At 48.9% G+C, this 15,562-nt stretch overlaps 2 protein-coding genes across 14 annotated transcripts in view; one reads left to right on the forward strand and one right to left on the reverse strand.

The window, feature by feature from the left end:
• Positions 1–278: 278 nt before the first annotated feature.
• Positions 279–15,562, reverse strand: part of PEX6 (peroxisomal biogenesis factor 6) — a 31,121-nt gene continuing 15,837 nt past the window's right edge. The window contains exons 18-20 of one of the 13 annotated variants that reach the window (XR_005243028.2): positions 12,628–13,033; positions 10,999–11,061; positions 279–3,360 (exon numbers count right to left, since the gene is read on the reverse strand). The gene's annotated coding sequence lies outside the window, so the exon portion shown is untranslated. Of the gene's footprint in view, positions 4,556–9,449; positions 13,034–14,166; positions 14,514–15,562 lie in introns of those variants that run through there. The other 12 variants (XR_012089165.1, XR_012089161.1, XR_012089166.1 and 9 more) reach the window with 12 other exon arrangements.
• Positions 12,685–15,516, forward strand: GNMT (glycine N-methyltransferase). Its single transcript, XM_007972528.3, has 6 exons — positions 12,685–12,923; positions 13,833–13,960; positions 14,405–14,521; positions 14,726–14,868; positions 14,965–15,086; positions 15,172–15,516. Exons 1-6 carry the CDS (start codon positions 12,718–12,720, stop codon positions 15,341–15,343), a joined length of 888 nt encoding a protein of 295 aa, XP_007970719.1. The 5' UTR covers positions 12,685–12,717; the 3' UTR covers positions 15,344–15,516.

The following is a 15,562-nucleotide window of genomic DNA, read 5'->3' on the forward strand; positions in this document are numbered from 1 at the left end:
TTTCACCATGTTGGCCAGGCTGGACCTATTATTATTTTCAATGAAGTCAAACAGTAAATTGATTTATATTCTGTGATCTTTTCTGTGGCCCAGGGCCTCAGATTTGGGTCACCTACAATTTACAGAGAGATGGCCAGGCATGGTGGTCATGCCTGTAATCCCAGCACTTTGGGAAACTGAGGCAGGTGGATTGCTTGAGCCCAGGAGTTTGAGACCAGCCTGGATAACAAAGTGAGACTATGTCACTACAAAAATAAAATAAAATTTATGGAGACGAATTAAGTAAAATAAAAAGGAGTTTTAATATATTTTAGTGGTCAGGACATGGACACTTTATAGATGAAGGATTGCAATTATTTGGTACATTTTGGCAATAATTAAAGAAGATACAATAGATATAATTAGATACAATATTCTACCTACTGAAATATCAATGAATAATTTGTAAACAAGAGTTCAAACAGGCCAGGGGAGGTGGTTTATGCCTGTAATCCAGGCACTTTGGGAGGCTGAGACAAGAGGATCGCTGAGTCCAGGAGTTTGAAACAAGCCTGGGCGACATAGTGAGACCCCATCTCTACCAAAAAAAAAAAAAGCCAGGTATGGTGGCGCACCCCCATAATGGCAGCTACTCAGGAGGCTGAGGTGGGAAGATTGCTTGAGCCTGCAAGTTCAAGGCTGCAGTGAGCTATGATCACACCACTGTGTTCCATCCTAGGTGACAAAGCAAGACCTTGTTTAAAAAAAAAAAAATTTAAATTCAAAAAAGAGTGACCCTATTACCTCCTTCAGCATTCCTTTCCCGCACAAAACAAATGGAAAAGAAAGTAATAATAAAGGGAAAAATAATAAATTGACATAAGCCACTTAACGTTTCAAATATTGTATATATAGCCAATTCATTTGTAGACAGTGACAAAGAAATTATTCCCGTATCATCTTGGTTATTATTCCAATTTAATATCACTCTTCATTCTCCAGACTTTTTTTCTTTCTCTTTCTTTCTTTTCTTTTTTTTTCTTTTTTCTTTTTTTTTTTTTTTTTTTTTTTGAGACAGAGTCTCACTCTGTCATCCAGGCTGGAGTGCAGTGGCATGATCTTGGCTCACTGCAACCTCTGCCTCCCAGGTTCAAGCAGTTTTCCTGCCCCAGTCTCCTGAGTAGCTGGGATTATAGGCACATGCCATCACACCTGGCTAATTTTTGTTTTTAAGTAGAGATGGGGTTTCACCATGTTGGTCAGGCTGGTCTCGAACTCCTGACCTCATGATCCACCCACCTCGGCCTCCCAAAGTGCTGGGATTACAGGCTTGAGCCACCGCGCCCGGCCTTTTTTTTTTTTTTTTTGAGACAAAGTCTCATTCTGTCACCTAGGCTGGAGTGCAGTGGCACAATCTCAGCTCACTGCACCCTCTGCTTCCCAGGTTCAAGCAATTCTCCCTGCCTTAGCCTTCTGAATAGCTAGGATTACAGGCACCTGCTACCACGCCCAGCTAATTTTTGTATTTTTTAGTAGAGATGATGTTTTGCCATGTTGGCCAGGCTGATCTCGAACCCCTGACCTCAGGTGATCCGTTGCCTTAGCCTCCCAAAATGCTGGGATTACAGGCATGAGCCACCATGCCCGGCCCCAATCCAGGCTTTCTAAACCTGTTGCCAAAGATGCATCTGTAGGATCAGAGTGAGCCCAAGGTTTCATTACTTGGGCATGGACAGCCCCATTCAAGGCAGTCTGTGTGCTAAAAATAAACAGTTAAGAATGATTACACGTCTTTGGGGTTCCTCCAGCTCTGAGATTCTATAGACAATAAAAGGGTTAGTGGAGAGGAGGCTCCTTTGTTCTAAATTCCCTAATTCACTTTCTGAAGCCAGAACAAAGATGGGCAGGGTACGGAGAGGTTGGGTGACATCTACCTGAATCTACTTTCTGTCCAGAGTCTTATCTTTGGGAGAGAAATCTGGGAGGGGAAACTGTCTTCTCTGGTGAACATATACTAACCAAACCAAACAATGAATTTATGATGATGGTGAGCCACAGAATAGCAAGGACACGGCTGGGTGTGATGGCTTACGCCTGTAATCCCAGCACTTTGGGAGGCCAAGGTGGGCAGATCACCTGAGGTCGGGAGTTCGAGACCAGCCTGACCAACATGGTGAAACCCCAAGGTGAAACCCTGGGCTCACTCTGATCCTACAGATACAAAAAATTAGCTGGTAAAAAGATTAAAAAAAAAAAATTAGCTGGGCATGGTGGTGCATGCCTATAATCCCGGCTACTTGGGAGGCTGAGGCAGGAGAATCGCTTGAACCCGGGAGGTGGAGTTTGCAGTAAGCCAAGATTGTGCCATTGCACTCCAGCCTGGGCAACAAGAGCAAAACTCCATCTCAAAAAAAAAAAAAAGAAAGAAAGAAAGAAAAAAGAATAGCAAGGACACCAAGCACCCCCATTCCCGGCCCCGGACTTTGTCCGTGTGTTAACAGTGGAAGGTGTCCAGGTTCTTGGCATCTTGAACAAAAAATTGGACAAAATAAACAAATCAAGGAAGGAATGAAGGGTTTTATTGAAAATGAGCCGGGTGCGATGGCTCACGCCTGTGATCCCAGCACTTTGGGAGGCTGAGGCAGGCGGATCACGAGGTCAGGAGATCCAGACCATCCTAGCTGATATGGTGAAACGCCGTCTCTACTAAAAATACAAAAAATTAGTTAGGCATGGTGGCAGGTGCCTGTAGTTCCAGCTACCCGGGAGACTGAGGCAGGAGAATGGCGTGAACCCAGGAGGTGGAGGTTGCAGTGAACCAGGATCATGCCACTGCACTCCAGCCTGGGCGACAGAGGGAGACTCCATCTCAAAAAAAAGAAAAAAAAAAAAGACAGTGAAAGTACACTCCACAGTATGGGAGTGAGCATGAGCAAAGGGGCTCAAAAGCCCTGTTACAGAATTTTTGTGAGTTTAAATACCCTCTACTTGGGGAACACCCTATGTAAATGAAGAGGATGAAGTAAAGTTACAATTACAAAGTTATTAACGATGTATGCCCTAGGGAGAGGATATTTCCTGTTACAGCTGAAGTGTGAATTGGCCTTATGTTCCCTGCCTCCAGACCCTATTTTCCTGCCTCATCTGCCCCCTGAGATGTGATCTCCATCAATCTTTATGGGAGACAGAGGGACACATGATCTTTTTTCTGTAACTGCTTCATGCTGGCTTTGGGGACGGTCCCTACATATTGGGGATCGTGGAACTCTCACCCTGCTCTGTCTAGTGGAGGCAGGGTAGCTTTTTGAGGGCCAGGGCTGGTGTCCTCACCTGGAACTGGCTGGAACCTTTGTTGCATGATCAGCTGAAGCCTGATGGTCTCTAGGCAAGAGGAAATGAATTTAGTTAAAACATTTAATGGGAACTGCAGGGGGTGGATACCTATGCTGTTAGAAATATTTGTTATATCAACCAGGCGCAGTGGCTCATACCTGTAATGCCAGCACTTAGGGAGGCCGAGGTGGGTGGATCACGAGGTCAGGAGTTCAAGATCAGCCCGGCCAACATGGTGAAACCCTGTCTCTACTAAATACAAAAAAATTAGCGGGGCGTGGTGGTGCACACCTGGAATCCCAGCTACTCGGGAGGCTGAGGCAGAAGAATTGCTCCAACCTGGGAGGTGGAGGTTGCAGTGAGCTGAGATTGCGCCACTGCCCTCCAGCCTTGGGGGCGAGGGAGTGAGACTCGTCTCAGAAAAAAAAAAAAAAAAAGAAAGAAATGTTTGTCATAGAGATTTGCAGAAGAGAAAAAATTAAACCTGGTCTGTTTTAGAATCTATGTGTTTCCTTAAAGTCCTAGCATGAGCGACTCCATTTTGGTTTGGTTTGTTGGGGCCTAGTGCATGAGCCTAGTCTAAAACAATGGCCTCCCATAATTTTGTTTAAAAAATTCCCCCTTTTTGGTTAGGCTGTCATTTAGGTGAGAGTGTGACCAAAACTTAGGGCCTTAACGCCACTCTCAGTTACCATCATTTTGGGTTTCCGATCTCAGCACATCAATTATAGGTTACGATGTCCTCATGGTTGCACATTTTTTTAGCTCCTGTTATTCCAGTTGAAGAAAGATCATTTGACATTCTAGAGATGGCTGCATGCAAGCATTTAAAACATTTGAGAGAATACAGCACACCAGGGATATTATTATTCTGACTATTGGGAGGATGATGCCAAGAGTTTGGAGTATGCTCCTTACCCAGGTTCCCTATAAACCAAACCACCTAAAATCACATAGATCAAATAATGAGCTAGATAAAGCATTTACTCATGGCCGGGTGCGGTGGCTCACGCCTGTAATCTCAGCAGTTTGGGAGGCCAAGGCGGGCAGATTACCTGAGGTTGGGAGTTCAAGACCGGCCTGACCAACATGGAGAATGTTGGTCTACTAAAAGTGCAAAATTAGCCAGGTGTGGTGGTGCATGCGTGTAGTCCCAGCTACTCGGGAGGCTAAGGCAGGAGAATTGCTTGAACCCGGGAGGCAGAGGTTGCGGTGAGCCGAGATGGTGCCATTGCACTCCAGCCTGGGGAACAAGAGCGAAACTCTGTCTTTAAAAAAAAAGTTTACTCACTTGACTAAGCAGTCCCTCTGTTAATTCCGTACCAACGAATTTCTATAATCTTCAGGTGATGTATTTCTCCATAGGCCACAAGTGTCAGCAGTTGCACAGATACTTCTCTGTTTAGCCAATTCTATCATAACTTTCACAAGAGAATTTAAAGTCTATTGTGTAACTTGTAGCCTTTACAGTAGAATTTACTATAGAAGCCATCATGAGGAATACTTTTTTTTTTTGAGACCAAGTCTCGCTCTGTGGCACGGGCTGGAGTGTGCAGTGGCACGATCTTGGCTCACTGCAACCTCTGCCTCCCAGGTTCAAGTGATTCTCATGCCTCAGCCTCCCGAGTAACTGGGATTACAGGCGCGCCACCATGCCCAGCTACTTTTTAATTATTTATTTATTTATTTATTTATTTTAGTAGAGATGGGGTTTCACCACATTGGCCAGCTGGTCTCAACCTCTTGACCTCAGGTGATCCGCTTGCCTCGGCCTCCCAAAGTGCTGGGATTACAGGCGTGAGCCACCATGCTCATGCCCGGCCTCACTAAAGTTTTTTACCTATACTGGGCCTTCATTTTTTATCTATTAAAGTATAAGGTTATCCATCTATAAAGTTGTCTCCAAACTCCTTCACAAATAAAAGTACACCCCATTAGTGCACATAACAGATGCCTTTTCCACTTTTATTGTTCAGAGGCATAAGCAAGAAAAAATATTGAAAGACAAGAGTTTTATGACAGTAGAAGTCTTAATCTGTGCATTTGGGAAAAGCTTATTCACATCAAAGATGCCATCCTTGGCCAGGTGCGGTGGCTCAAACCTGTGATCCCAGCACTCTGGAAGGCTGAGGTGAGCGGATCACCTGAAGTCTGGAGTTAGACACCAGCTTGGCCAACATGGTGAAACCCCGTCTCTACTAAAAATATAAAAATTAGTCAGGCGTGGTGGCGAGCACCCGTATACTTGGGAGGCTGAGGCAGGAGAATTGCTATTGTAAAAAGTAGAGGTTCCTCTTCAAAGACTTTCCTCCCCATCTAATTAGGAATAAATAGTAACTTCTCTTAGAAGCAAAATTTATTCAAAGACCTGTAGTAACATTCTTAAATATCTGCTAGCTGTAATTAATAAATCAATGTACTTTATGTTCTTAGCTCCCACAATTCAGCCTAAATATTTGCCCTGGCATGCTTATACTGGTACAAGCAAGCATTAGGTCATAGCCTGTTTCTCTTTCTTATATGAAGGTGTTTTTACCTTTCTCAGCATTCCACAAGTTACATCCTCCTTCCTTTGTTCTCCTCTGCCTTTGCATCTTTAAAAAAAGTTCTAAGTTGCTAGCCAATAGGGACAAATACAGAATGTGAGGTCCCATTCCAGCCAATGGAAACCGGACACAGCAGTAAGTGGACACGTCAGGTATAAATGACCCTGTCTACTTTGTTTGGTGTACTCTCATGGCAGAACTGCTGGCGAGGGTACCCTTTCTGCAGAAAGTAAAAATGGCCTTGCTGAGGGAATTAAATTTAAGTTCAAGTGCTATTTCTTTACGGCACTGGGGAACAAGCATTTATTTTTTTATTTTTTTTTAATTAATTTATTTTTTGAGACAGAGTCTCGCTCTGTTACCCAGGCTGAAGTGCAGTGGTGTGATCCCGGCTCACTGCAAGCTCCGCCTCCTGGGTTCGTGCCATTCTCCTGCCTCAGCCTCCCCAGTAGCTGTGATAACAGGCACGCGCCACCACACCCGGCTAATTTTTTTTTTTTTTTTAGTAAAGACGGGGTTTCACCATGTTAGCCAGGATGGTCTCAATCTCCTGACTTCGTGATCCGCCTGCCTCAGCCTCCCAAAGTGTTGGGATCACAGGCGTGAGCCACCCCGCCCGGCCAACTTTTTTTTTTTTTTTTTTTTTGAGACGGAGTTTCATTCTTGTTGCCCAGGCTGGAGTGCAATGGCGCGATCTCGGTTCACCGCAACCTCTGCCTCCCGGGTTCAAGCGATTCTCTTGCCTCAGCCTCCTGAGTAGCTAGGATTACAGGTAGGCGCCACCATGCCCAGGTAATTTTTTGCATTTTTAGTAGAGACAGGGTTTCTCCATGTTGGGCAGGCTGGTCTGGAACTCCTGACTTCCGGTGATCTGCCTGCCTCGGCCTCCCAAAGTGCTGGGATTACAGGCATGAGTCACTGCGCGCAGCCTCCGGGGAACAAGCATTTCTAACAACTTGAACCCAGGAGGCGGAGGTTGCAGTGAGCCGAGATGGCATCACTCACTCTAGCCTGGGTGACAGAGAGAGACTTCATCTCAAAAAACAAAAACTAAACCGTATGTAAAACAAACATTGGTTTGGTCCAGAAAGGTGGGACAACTGGAGGTGAGGAGGCTTGGGAGCTTTCAGATCACAGGTGGGAGACAAACAGTTGCATTCTTTTGAGTTTCTGATTAGTCTCTCCAGAGGAAGCAATCAGATATGCATTTATCTCAATGGAGGCAGGCAACTCCAAGCTCTCAACTTGAATTAACACTTACATTTTTTTTCTTTCTTTCTTTCTTTTTTTTGAGGCGGAGTCTTCACTCTGTTGCCCAGGCTGGAGTGCAGTGGCACCATCTCGGCTCACTGCAAGCTCCGCCTCCCGGGTTCGCGCCATTCTCCTGCCTCAGCCTCCCGAGTAGCTGGGACTACAGGCGCCTGCCACCGCGCCCGGCTAATTTTTTGTATTTTAGTAGAGACGGGGTTTCACCGTGTTAGCCAGGATGGTCTCGATCTCCTGACCTCGTGATCCGCCCGCCTCGGCCTCCCAAAGTGCAGGGATTACAGGCGTGAGCCACTGCGCCCGGCCATAACACTTACATTTTTAAATATCTAGCAAGGACAGGCTGGGCGCGGTGGCTCAAGCCTGTAATCCCAGCACTTTGGGAGGCCGAGACGGGCAGATCACGAGGTCAGGAGATCGAGACCATCCTGGCTAACAAGGTGAAACCCCGTCTCTACTAAAATACAAAAAAAATTAGCCGGGCGTGGTGGCGGGCGCCTATGGCGTGAACCCGGGTGGCGGAGCTTGCAGTGAGCTGCCACTGCACTCCAGCCTGGGCGACAGAGCGAGACTCGGTCTCAAAAAAAAAAAAATCTATATATCTATATATATATATATCTATATATCTATATATCTATATATATCTATATATATATATCTATATATATCTATATATATATCTATATATATACCTATATATATATATATCTAGCAAGGACAAACATAAAATTTAGACAAAACCTATGCTGACAAATCTGAAGGCCTTTTAATTTTTATTCCCCCAATAATTTTAAAGCTGGCTAGTTTAGTAAAGTTATATTTAAGTGAACTTGAAAATTATTTAGACATATTTACTTAATTTATGAGTCCGCCTTTTTTTTTTTGAGATAGGAGTCTTGCTCTCTCACCCAGGCTGGCGTGTAATGGTGCGACCTCAGCTCACTGCAACATCTGCCTCCTGAGTTCAAGTGATTCTCCTGCCTCAGCCTCCCGGGTAGTTGGGATTACAGGGGCCCACCACCATGCCTGGCTAATTTTTGTATTTTTAGTAGAGACAGGGTTTCGCCATGTTGATCAGGCTGGTCTCGAACTCCTGACCTCATGAGCCTCCCGCCTCAGCCTCCCAAAGTGCTGGGATTACAAGTGTGAGCCACCACGCCTGGCCAAGCCCTCTTTTACTTATAAGTCAATTTGGTAGACACAACATATAACAGTAAGTGTATATATAAGTAAATACATCTAGACATGTATACACACACATAAACGAAGATCTGGAACGTTAGCCATGAGATGGCAGTACAAGCTTGACGGTTTTACTTTGCCCTAATGGATAATCCAAGGGAAGGCTGTGAACCAAAATTTCAGGTAAAGCAGTCTTCATGGCAGTTTTATTTTTATTTTATTTATTTATTTATTTGAGTTTTATTATTTTTATTAATTTATTATTAAAATTTATTAATTTTGTATTTTCAGTAGAGACAGGGTTTCTCCATGTTGGTCAGGCTGGTCTTGAACTCCTGACCTCAGGTGATCTGCCCGCCCCAACCTCCCAGTGTTGGGATTACAGGCGTGAGCCACTGTGCCTGGCCAAAGCAGTTTGATTTTATTATTATTATTATTATTATTATTATTTTTTTTTTTTTTTTGAGACGGAGTCTTGCTCTGTCGCCCAGGCTGGACTGGAGTGCAGTGGCCGGATCTCAGCTCACTGCAAGCTCTGCCTCCCGGGTTTACGCCATTCTCCTGCCTCAGCCTCCCGAGTAGCTGGGACTACAGGTGCCCACCACCTCGCCCGGCTAGTTTTTTGTAATTTTTAGTAGAGACGGGGTTTCACCATGTTAGCCAGGATGGTCTCGATCTCCTGACCTTGTGATCCTCCCGTCTCGGCCTCCCAAAGTGCTGGGATTACAGGCTTGAGCCACCGCGCCCGGCCATTTTTATTATTATTCTTATTTTTTGAGACAGAGTCTTGCTGTGTCACCCAAGCTGGAGGGCAGTGGCATGATCTCGGCTCACTGCAACCTCTACCACCCAGGTTCAAGCGATTCTCCTGACTCAGCCTCCCGAGTAGCTGGGATTACAGGCGCGTGCCATCATGCCTGGCTAATTTTTGTATTTTTAGTAGAGACAGGGTTTCAGCATCTTGGCCAGGCTGGTCTTGAACTCCTGACCTCATGATCCACCCTTCTTGGCCTCCCAAAGTGCTGGACAGTTTGATTTTTAAAGGCTAAACCTCCCCAGGCTCCAAGGAGTACTGGGGCCAAACAGTACCAAAGGAGAGCATCACCCGTTAACGAGGCCACCTGCTTAGAACAGTAGCACAAAAGCCTGGATGCATGCAACACCATCCCACTTTCCCATTAGACAATAAACTTTAGATTCTAAACGATTCGGGGGCCAAGCAGCATAGCAACTGTGAAAGAAAATTCTTTTTTTTTTTGAGATGGAGTCTGGCTCTGTCACCCAGGCTGGAGTGCAGTGGCCAGATCTCAGCTCACTGCAAGCTCCGCCTCCCGGGTTTACGCCATTCTCCTGCCTCAGCCTCCCGAGTAGCTGGGACTACAGGCGCCCGCCACCTCGCCTGGCTAGTTTTTTGTATTTTTTTACTAGAGACGGGGTTTCACCGTGTTAGCCAGGATGGTCTCGATCTCCTGACCTCGTGATTCGCCCGTCTCGGCCTCCCAAAGTGCTGGGATTATAGGCTTGAGCCACCGCGCCCGGCCTGTGAGAGAAAATTCTAAGGAGGGTTTAACACTAGACCTCAAAACCCCTGCCAAGGGCATCCCCTTTGGCAGTTTGAGGTCCCACGGAGCAGGACCAACAGAGCGTCCTCCTGGGGGGTCCAATGTTAGAGTTCTAGGTGTCTCTGATGTTACTTAGGTGGGCACTGGTGCCACTTTGCATGCGTTCCCTCCAGAGCCTGCTATGAACTTTATAAGAATAGCCATGAAGTGTAGTAAGAGCTGGATGCGGGTGGGTCTTTTTTTTCCTTAGCCAGTAGAGTATGTAAGGGAAGAATTTATCATAAGAAAAGAAGGTTTAAATCCCCTGAAACAGGTGTGAGTTTGCTCCGACCTGCACTGCAGGTAGGAATCAGGTACCAAGTGTGGAAATAATTAAAAAAAAAAAAAAAAGTCCTTACCCCTTCAGGGCAGGGCAATTATTCCCATTTGTTCCTAGACCTTCAGGCAATACCGGAGAGTGACCCCAGCCAATTGCCCTCAATTTCCAAGGTGTTACTAGAAAATAGCCGCTGTAAGACTGAAAAAGAGAGGGAAAAAAATGAAAAAGACCCAGATTCCTTAAGCGAACCGGGCAGTGGCAGTTAGGCTTCTCCACATGGAAACCCCTAGTTTCACTGGCCATGGCCAGAAACCTGCAGTTGCAGGCCAGGCGCAGTGGCTCACACCTGTCATCCCAGCACTTTGGGGGGCTGAGGCGGGCGGATCACCAGGTCAGCAGTTCGAGACTGTCCTGACCAACATGGTGAAACCCCATCTCTACTAAAAATACAAAAATTAGCCGGGCGTGATGGCATGCACCTGTAGTCCCAGCTACTCAGGATGCTGAGGCAGGAGAATCGCTTGAATCCGGGAGGCAGAGGTTGCAGTGAGCCGAGATTGTGCCACAGCACTCCAGCCTGGTGACAGGGCAAGACTCCGTCTCAAAAAAAAAAAAAAAACCTACAGTTGCTTCCATGTTTAGGCGCTGCCCACCAAGGGTCCCAAGTTGGAATTGAAGGAGGAGAGAGAGAGAGAGAGAGAGAGAGAGAGAAAGAAAGAAAGAGAGAAAGAAAGAAAGAAAGTGTGAGCGCGCCCCTGTAATTGAGCAGAAAGGAAAGGGAGAAAAATGAATCCCAAACTTTTGGGCTTACCTCTTTCCCCTGGCTGGCTCATCAGAATATGTTAATGATGGAGGGTGTCCAGGTTCTTGGCATCTTAAACAAACAATTGGACAAAATGCACAAACAAAGCAAGAAAAGAATGAAGGATTTCATTGAAAATGCAAGTACACTCAACAGCAAGCGATCATGAGCATAGGGGCTCGAAGGCCGTGTTACAGAGTTTTTGTGAGTTTAAATACCCTCTTCTTGGGGTATGCCCTATGTAAATGAAGAGGATGAAGTAAAGTTACAATTACAAAGTTATTAATGGTGGGTGTACACCTATGGAGAGGATATTTCCCATTATAACTGAAGTGTGAATTGGCCTTATGTTCCCTGCCTCCAGACGCTATTTTCCCGCCTCATGTGAAAGCAGAGGGTTGTTTTGTTTTTTTTTGTTGTTGTTGTTGTTGTTGTTATTGAGATGGAGTCTTGCTCTGTTGCCCAGGCTGGAGTGCTGTGGCTGGATCTCAGCTCACTGCAAGCTCCGCCTCCCGGGTTTACGCCATTCTCCTGCCTCAGCCTCCCAAGTAGCTGGGACTACAGGCGCCCGCCACCTCGCCCGGCTAGTTTTTTGTATTTTTTTAGTAGAGACGGGGTTTCACTGTGTTCGCCAGGATGGTCTCGATCTCCTGACCTCGTGATCCGCCCGTCTCAGCCTCCCAAAGTGCTGGGATTACAGGCTTGAGCCACTGCACCCGGCCTTTTTTTTTTTTTTTTTTTTGAGACGGAGTCTTGCTCTGTCACTAGGCTGGAGTGCAGTGGTGCCCTCGGCTCACTGCAACCTCTGCCTTCCCGGGTTCAAGCGATTCTCCTGGCTCAGCCTCCTGAGTAGCTGGGACTACAGGCGAGTGCCACCATGGCCCGGCTAATTTTTTTGTATTTTTAGCAGAGACGGGGTTTCATCGTGTTAGCCAGGACGGTCTCGAACTGCTGACCTCAGGTGATCCACCCACCTTGGCCTCCCAAAGCGCTGGGATTACAGGGGTGAGCCACCGCGCCCGGCCAGCAAAGGGTCTTTAGAAGGGTCCTCAGTGATCCAGAAATTGGAAGCAAGGCCCAACTTACACCTTAGGAAGCTCAGGGAAAAGCCTGATGGTCACCTACACGACAGAGGCACATTGGCCTCCAGGTGGGCGGGAAGCATTCTTCCAGCCCCGGCTCCGCCCCGGGCTTGGGTAGACAGACCAGCTTTACCTCCAGAGACTCCCCCTGTCTTCCCTGCATCGGCTGGCTAGACCCACACACTTTGGCTGCACATTCTTTGTTTAGATCTGCTGAGGCCTTCCTTCGCTGGGAACGGTCCGGTCCTGCCCGCCTGGCGCTCAGCTCTGTGGAGCTGAGGTTTTACTTCCTCTCTTTCCAACTTGGGAGGAGGGGATGGAGTGGCAATCTCATTGCTCCCTCCTCTCCTGGCCCCTCTCGCCTTCTCCTGGAGACCCAGTTTAAGTGGGCAGAGAATTCCGAGGGTCCTCTCCTGCCGTGGGATTGCACAGAGGGCTGGGTCCGCAGGCTGGCTAAAAGGACCTAGCCCAGGATTGCAAGGCAGTGCCCTCCCCGCAGCTGTACAGCCTCGGGCGTCCGGCGCAAAGCCCAGCAGAGGCGTGTCCGCGCGCTTACCTGCCATTGGCCGGGTGGGGCGGTCGGCCGCCTGAAGTGCCTGTGCTGTAAGTGCCGAGCGAGTGACTGCGGAGCCAGGCGCGGCGCAGGATGGTGGACAGCGTGTACCGGACCCGCTCCCTGGGGGTGGCAGCCGAAGGGCTCCCGGACCAGTACGCGGACGGGGAGGCGGCGCGCGTGTGGCAGCTGTACATTGGGAACACCCGCAGCCGCACCGCCGAGTACAAGGCATGGCTGCTCGGGCTGCTGCGACAGCACGGCTGCCAGCGGGTGCTCGACGTGGCCTGTGGCACCGGGTAAGCCCAGGAGGGGGCCGGGGGCGTTGCATGAGATCGGAGTCCGGCTCAGCCTGTACCTCGCAGCCGCAGAACCACAGGACCGGCATGTCGGGGCGGCCTTTGCCAGTCTGGAATGGGTGGGACACCAGGGCCAGGAGCAGGTACCTGCCCGGCAGAACAGGCACTGCGAGTGCCCCCTGAGGCCAAGGGTTGGGGCAGGGGTGCTCAGGGAGAGGCCACGGAGAAGGGAGACTGAGTGTGAGTGAGGTTGTGGGCAGAAAAGTGAGCGTCCTTGAGGCTGTGGAGCCAGGGCCACGGACAGACTCCAAATATTCCTCCTGTGACGGCCTTGGGCAGTGTTAACAGTTAACATTGCTCAACATTTGCACCTGTCAAGCCAGTGCCAGGAGCTTTTGATACATCAGTTTTTCAAACCCTCACAAAGCCCCATAAGGTTAAGCAGTGATACTCTCTCATTTACTACTGGGGAAGTGAGGGCTCAGCAAAGTAAAAGTCCCTCATACAACATCCAGTGAAGAGGAGCTAACAGGTCTGGGATGGTTAAGGTCTGTCCTGTGCTCTAAACCACCATGTTCTGCTGCCTCTTGTGCACACCTATTTTAACTTAGAGGAGCCTCAGCTTGTCTGTCTCTCAAATGGGAATGACACTATTTACCTCTCAGGATTGCCATGAGAATTACTGCATATTTGTAGAGTGCTTAGCTCTGAAGAGACGCCTTAAAAAAAAAAAAGTTGCCTCGTGGTGATAGGAAATAGATTTGTGAGGTCAGTTGAGAGGGCCTGGGGAGAGGAGGCAGAGGAATGGACTCTGAGAAGTGGAGACAAAAGTGTCCGGCACAGGGTCTCCTGGCCCTCCCAGGCTCCCCTGACTGCCCCTCTCTGTCTCTCTCCACTGGCCCTGCCCAGGGTGGACTCCATTATGCTGGTGGAAGAGGGCTTCAGCGTGACAAGTGTGGATGCCAGTGACAAGATGCTGAAGTATGCGCTTAAGGAGCGCTGGAACCGGCGGCACGAGCCCGCCTTCGACAAGTGGGGTATGCAGGTCTAGCCAGGCCCCCCCAGCCCGGTCACCAGGAATACTGTTCATTCTGCCTGGGGCTCCTTTAAGTCGGGGTGGGGGTGGAGTGTTGTGTTTTCCTCGGGGAGACAGCAAAATTTCCTCGGGGAGACAGCAAAATTACTGTAATTTCTCTGAAAAGCAAGGCTTAAGCTCCAGAATGAGACACTGGGTGTGAAGAGCTGGTTTTAACTGTGTTTATGGCATCTTGTCCCTCCCCTCAAAGAAAAGCCCATAAGCACAGAGCCCTCCTTCCGAACCAGGGTTCCTCCTCCCTTGATCCCTCTTCTCTCCTTCCCCTAACCGAACGGGGAGTTTTTGTGTCTTAAGAAGAATCCCAGGCAGGACTGCACTTGGTGGAGGTGGCTGCTACTGGTACCATGGTGCCTCCCTGATTCCTCTTTCCCTTCCTGGCCCCCAGTCATTGAAGAAGCCAACTGGATGACTCTGGACAAAGATGTGCCCCAGTCAGCAGAGGGTGGCTTTGATGCTGTCATCTGCCTTGGAAACAGTTTCGCTCACTTGCCAGACTGCAAAGGTGAGAGAGGGTGTGGCCTTGGGCATGGCCCCCGCCTTGAGCTGTACCCCCTTTCACAGACCTCTGGGCACCTGCTCTGCAAAGCAGACTCTCTGCCTCTCTCTGATTTGGCTCTGGCACCCCTGGGGAGGGGAGAGATGGGAGGGAGACTGGTGCTGGGGGCCCTGAGCAGATGGAGCCTTTCTGCCCCTGCCTGGCGCTCAGGGGACCAGAGTGAGCACCGGCTGGCGCTGAAAAACATTGCAAGCATGGTGCGAGCAGGGGGCCTGCTGGTCATTGATCACCGCAACTACGACCACATCCTCAGCACAGGCTGTGCACCCCCAGGGAAGAATATCTACTATAAGGTGGGGCCCTCTGGGGGTGGGGGTGGGGTGGAGGGAGGGTCCAGTGGCCCCAAGGTAGGTTACAGAGACTAACGCAGCCTGCCCCACCACCTACAGAGTGACTTGACCAAGGACATCACAACATCAGTGCTGATAGTGAACAACAAGGCCCACATGGTGACCCTGGACTATACAGTGCAGGTGCCGGGGGCTGGCCAGGATGGCTCTCCTGGCTTGAGGTACCACTTGGCTCAGTGGGGGTGAGGCAGTAGTTGGGGAAGCTGAGGTCACCAGCCCTCATGGTTGCTGGGGGCTCTGTTACAGTAAGTTCCGGCTCTCCTACTACCCACACTGTCTGGCATCCTTCACGGAGTTGCTCCAAGCAGCCTTCGGGGGCAAGTGCCAGCACAGCGTCCTGGGCGACTTCAAGCCTTACAAGCCAGGCCAAGCCTATGTTCCCTGCTACTTCATCCACGTGCTCAAGAGGACAGACTGAGTGTGGCCTCAGCTCCCACAAGCCTCCACCCAGGCACTGCTAGGCTCTGTCTTGAAGATCGGGACCAGCAGCCCCACACTAGGGCCAGCCTCTAGAGCAGACTACAGCTGGGGTGCAGGGATGTGGGTTACGCAGATGGAGGGTAAACAATATAGTCTGTGCCTTTTTCAGTTCCTGCATGCCTTATGTTTATGTCAGAAGGATCAGACTCCCACGATG

Source organism: Chlorocebus sabaeus, chromosome 17 (assembly GCF_047675955.1).
Source record: "Chlorocebus sabaeus isolate Y175 chromosome 17, mChlSab1.0.hap1, whole genome shotgun sequence".
NCBI lineage: Eukaryota > Metazoa > Chordata > Mammalia > Primates > Cercopithecidae > Chlorocebus > Chlorocebus sabaeus.

Excerpts from the sequence above, each read along its gene's own strand:
- GNMT (XM_007972528.3), top strand. The coding sequence starts at position 12,718 with ATGGTGGACAGCGTGTACCGGACCCGCTCCCTGGGGGTGGCAGCCGAA. Across the intron at positions 12,924-13,832 it reads GACGTGGCCTGTGGCACCGG|GGTGGACTCCATTATGCTGG; the intron begins GTAAGCCCAGGA and ends GGCCCTGCCCAG. Across the intron at positions 13,961-14,404 it reads GCCCGCCTTCGACAAGTGGG|TCATTGAAGAAGCCAACTGG; the intron begins GTATGCAGGTCT and ends CCTGGCCCCCAG.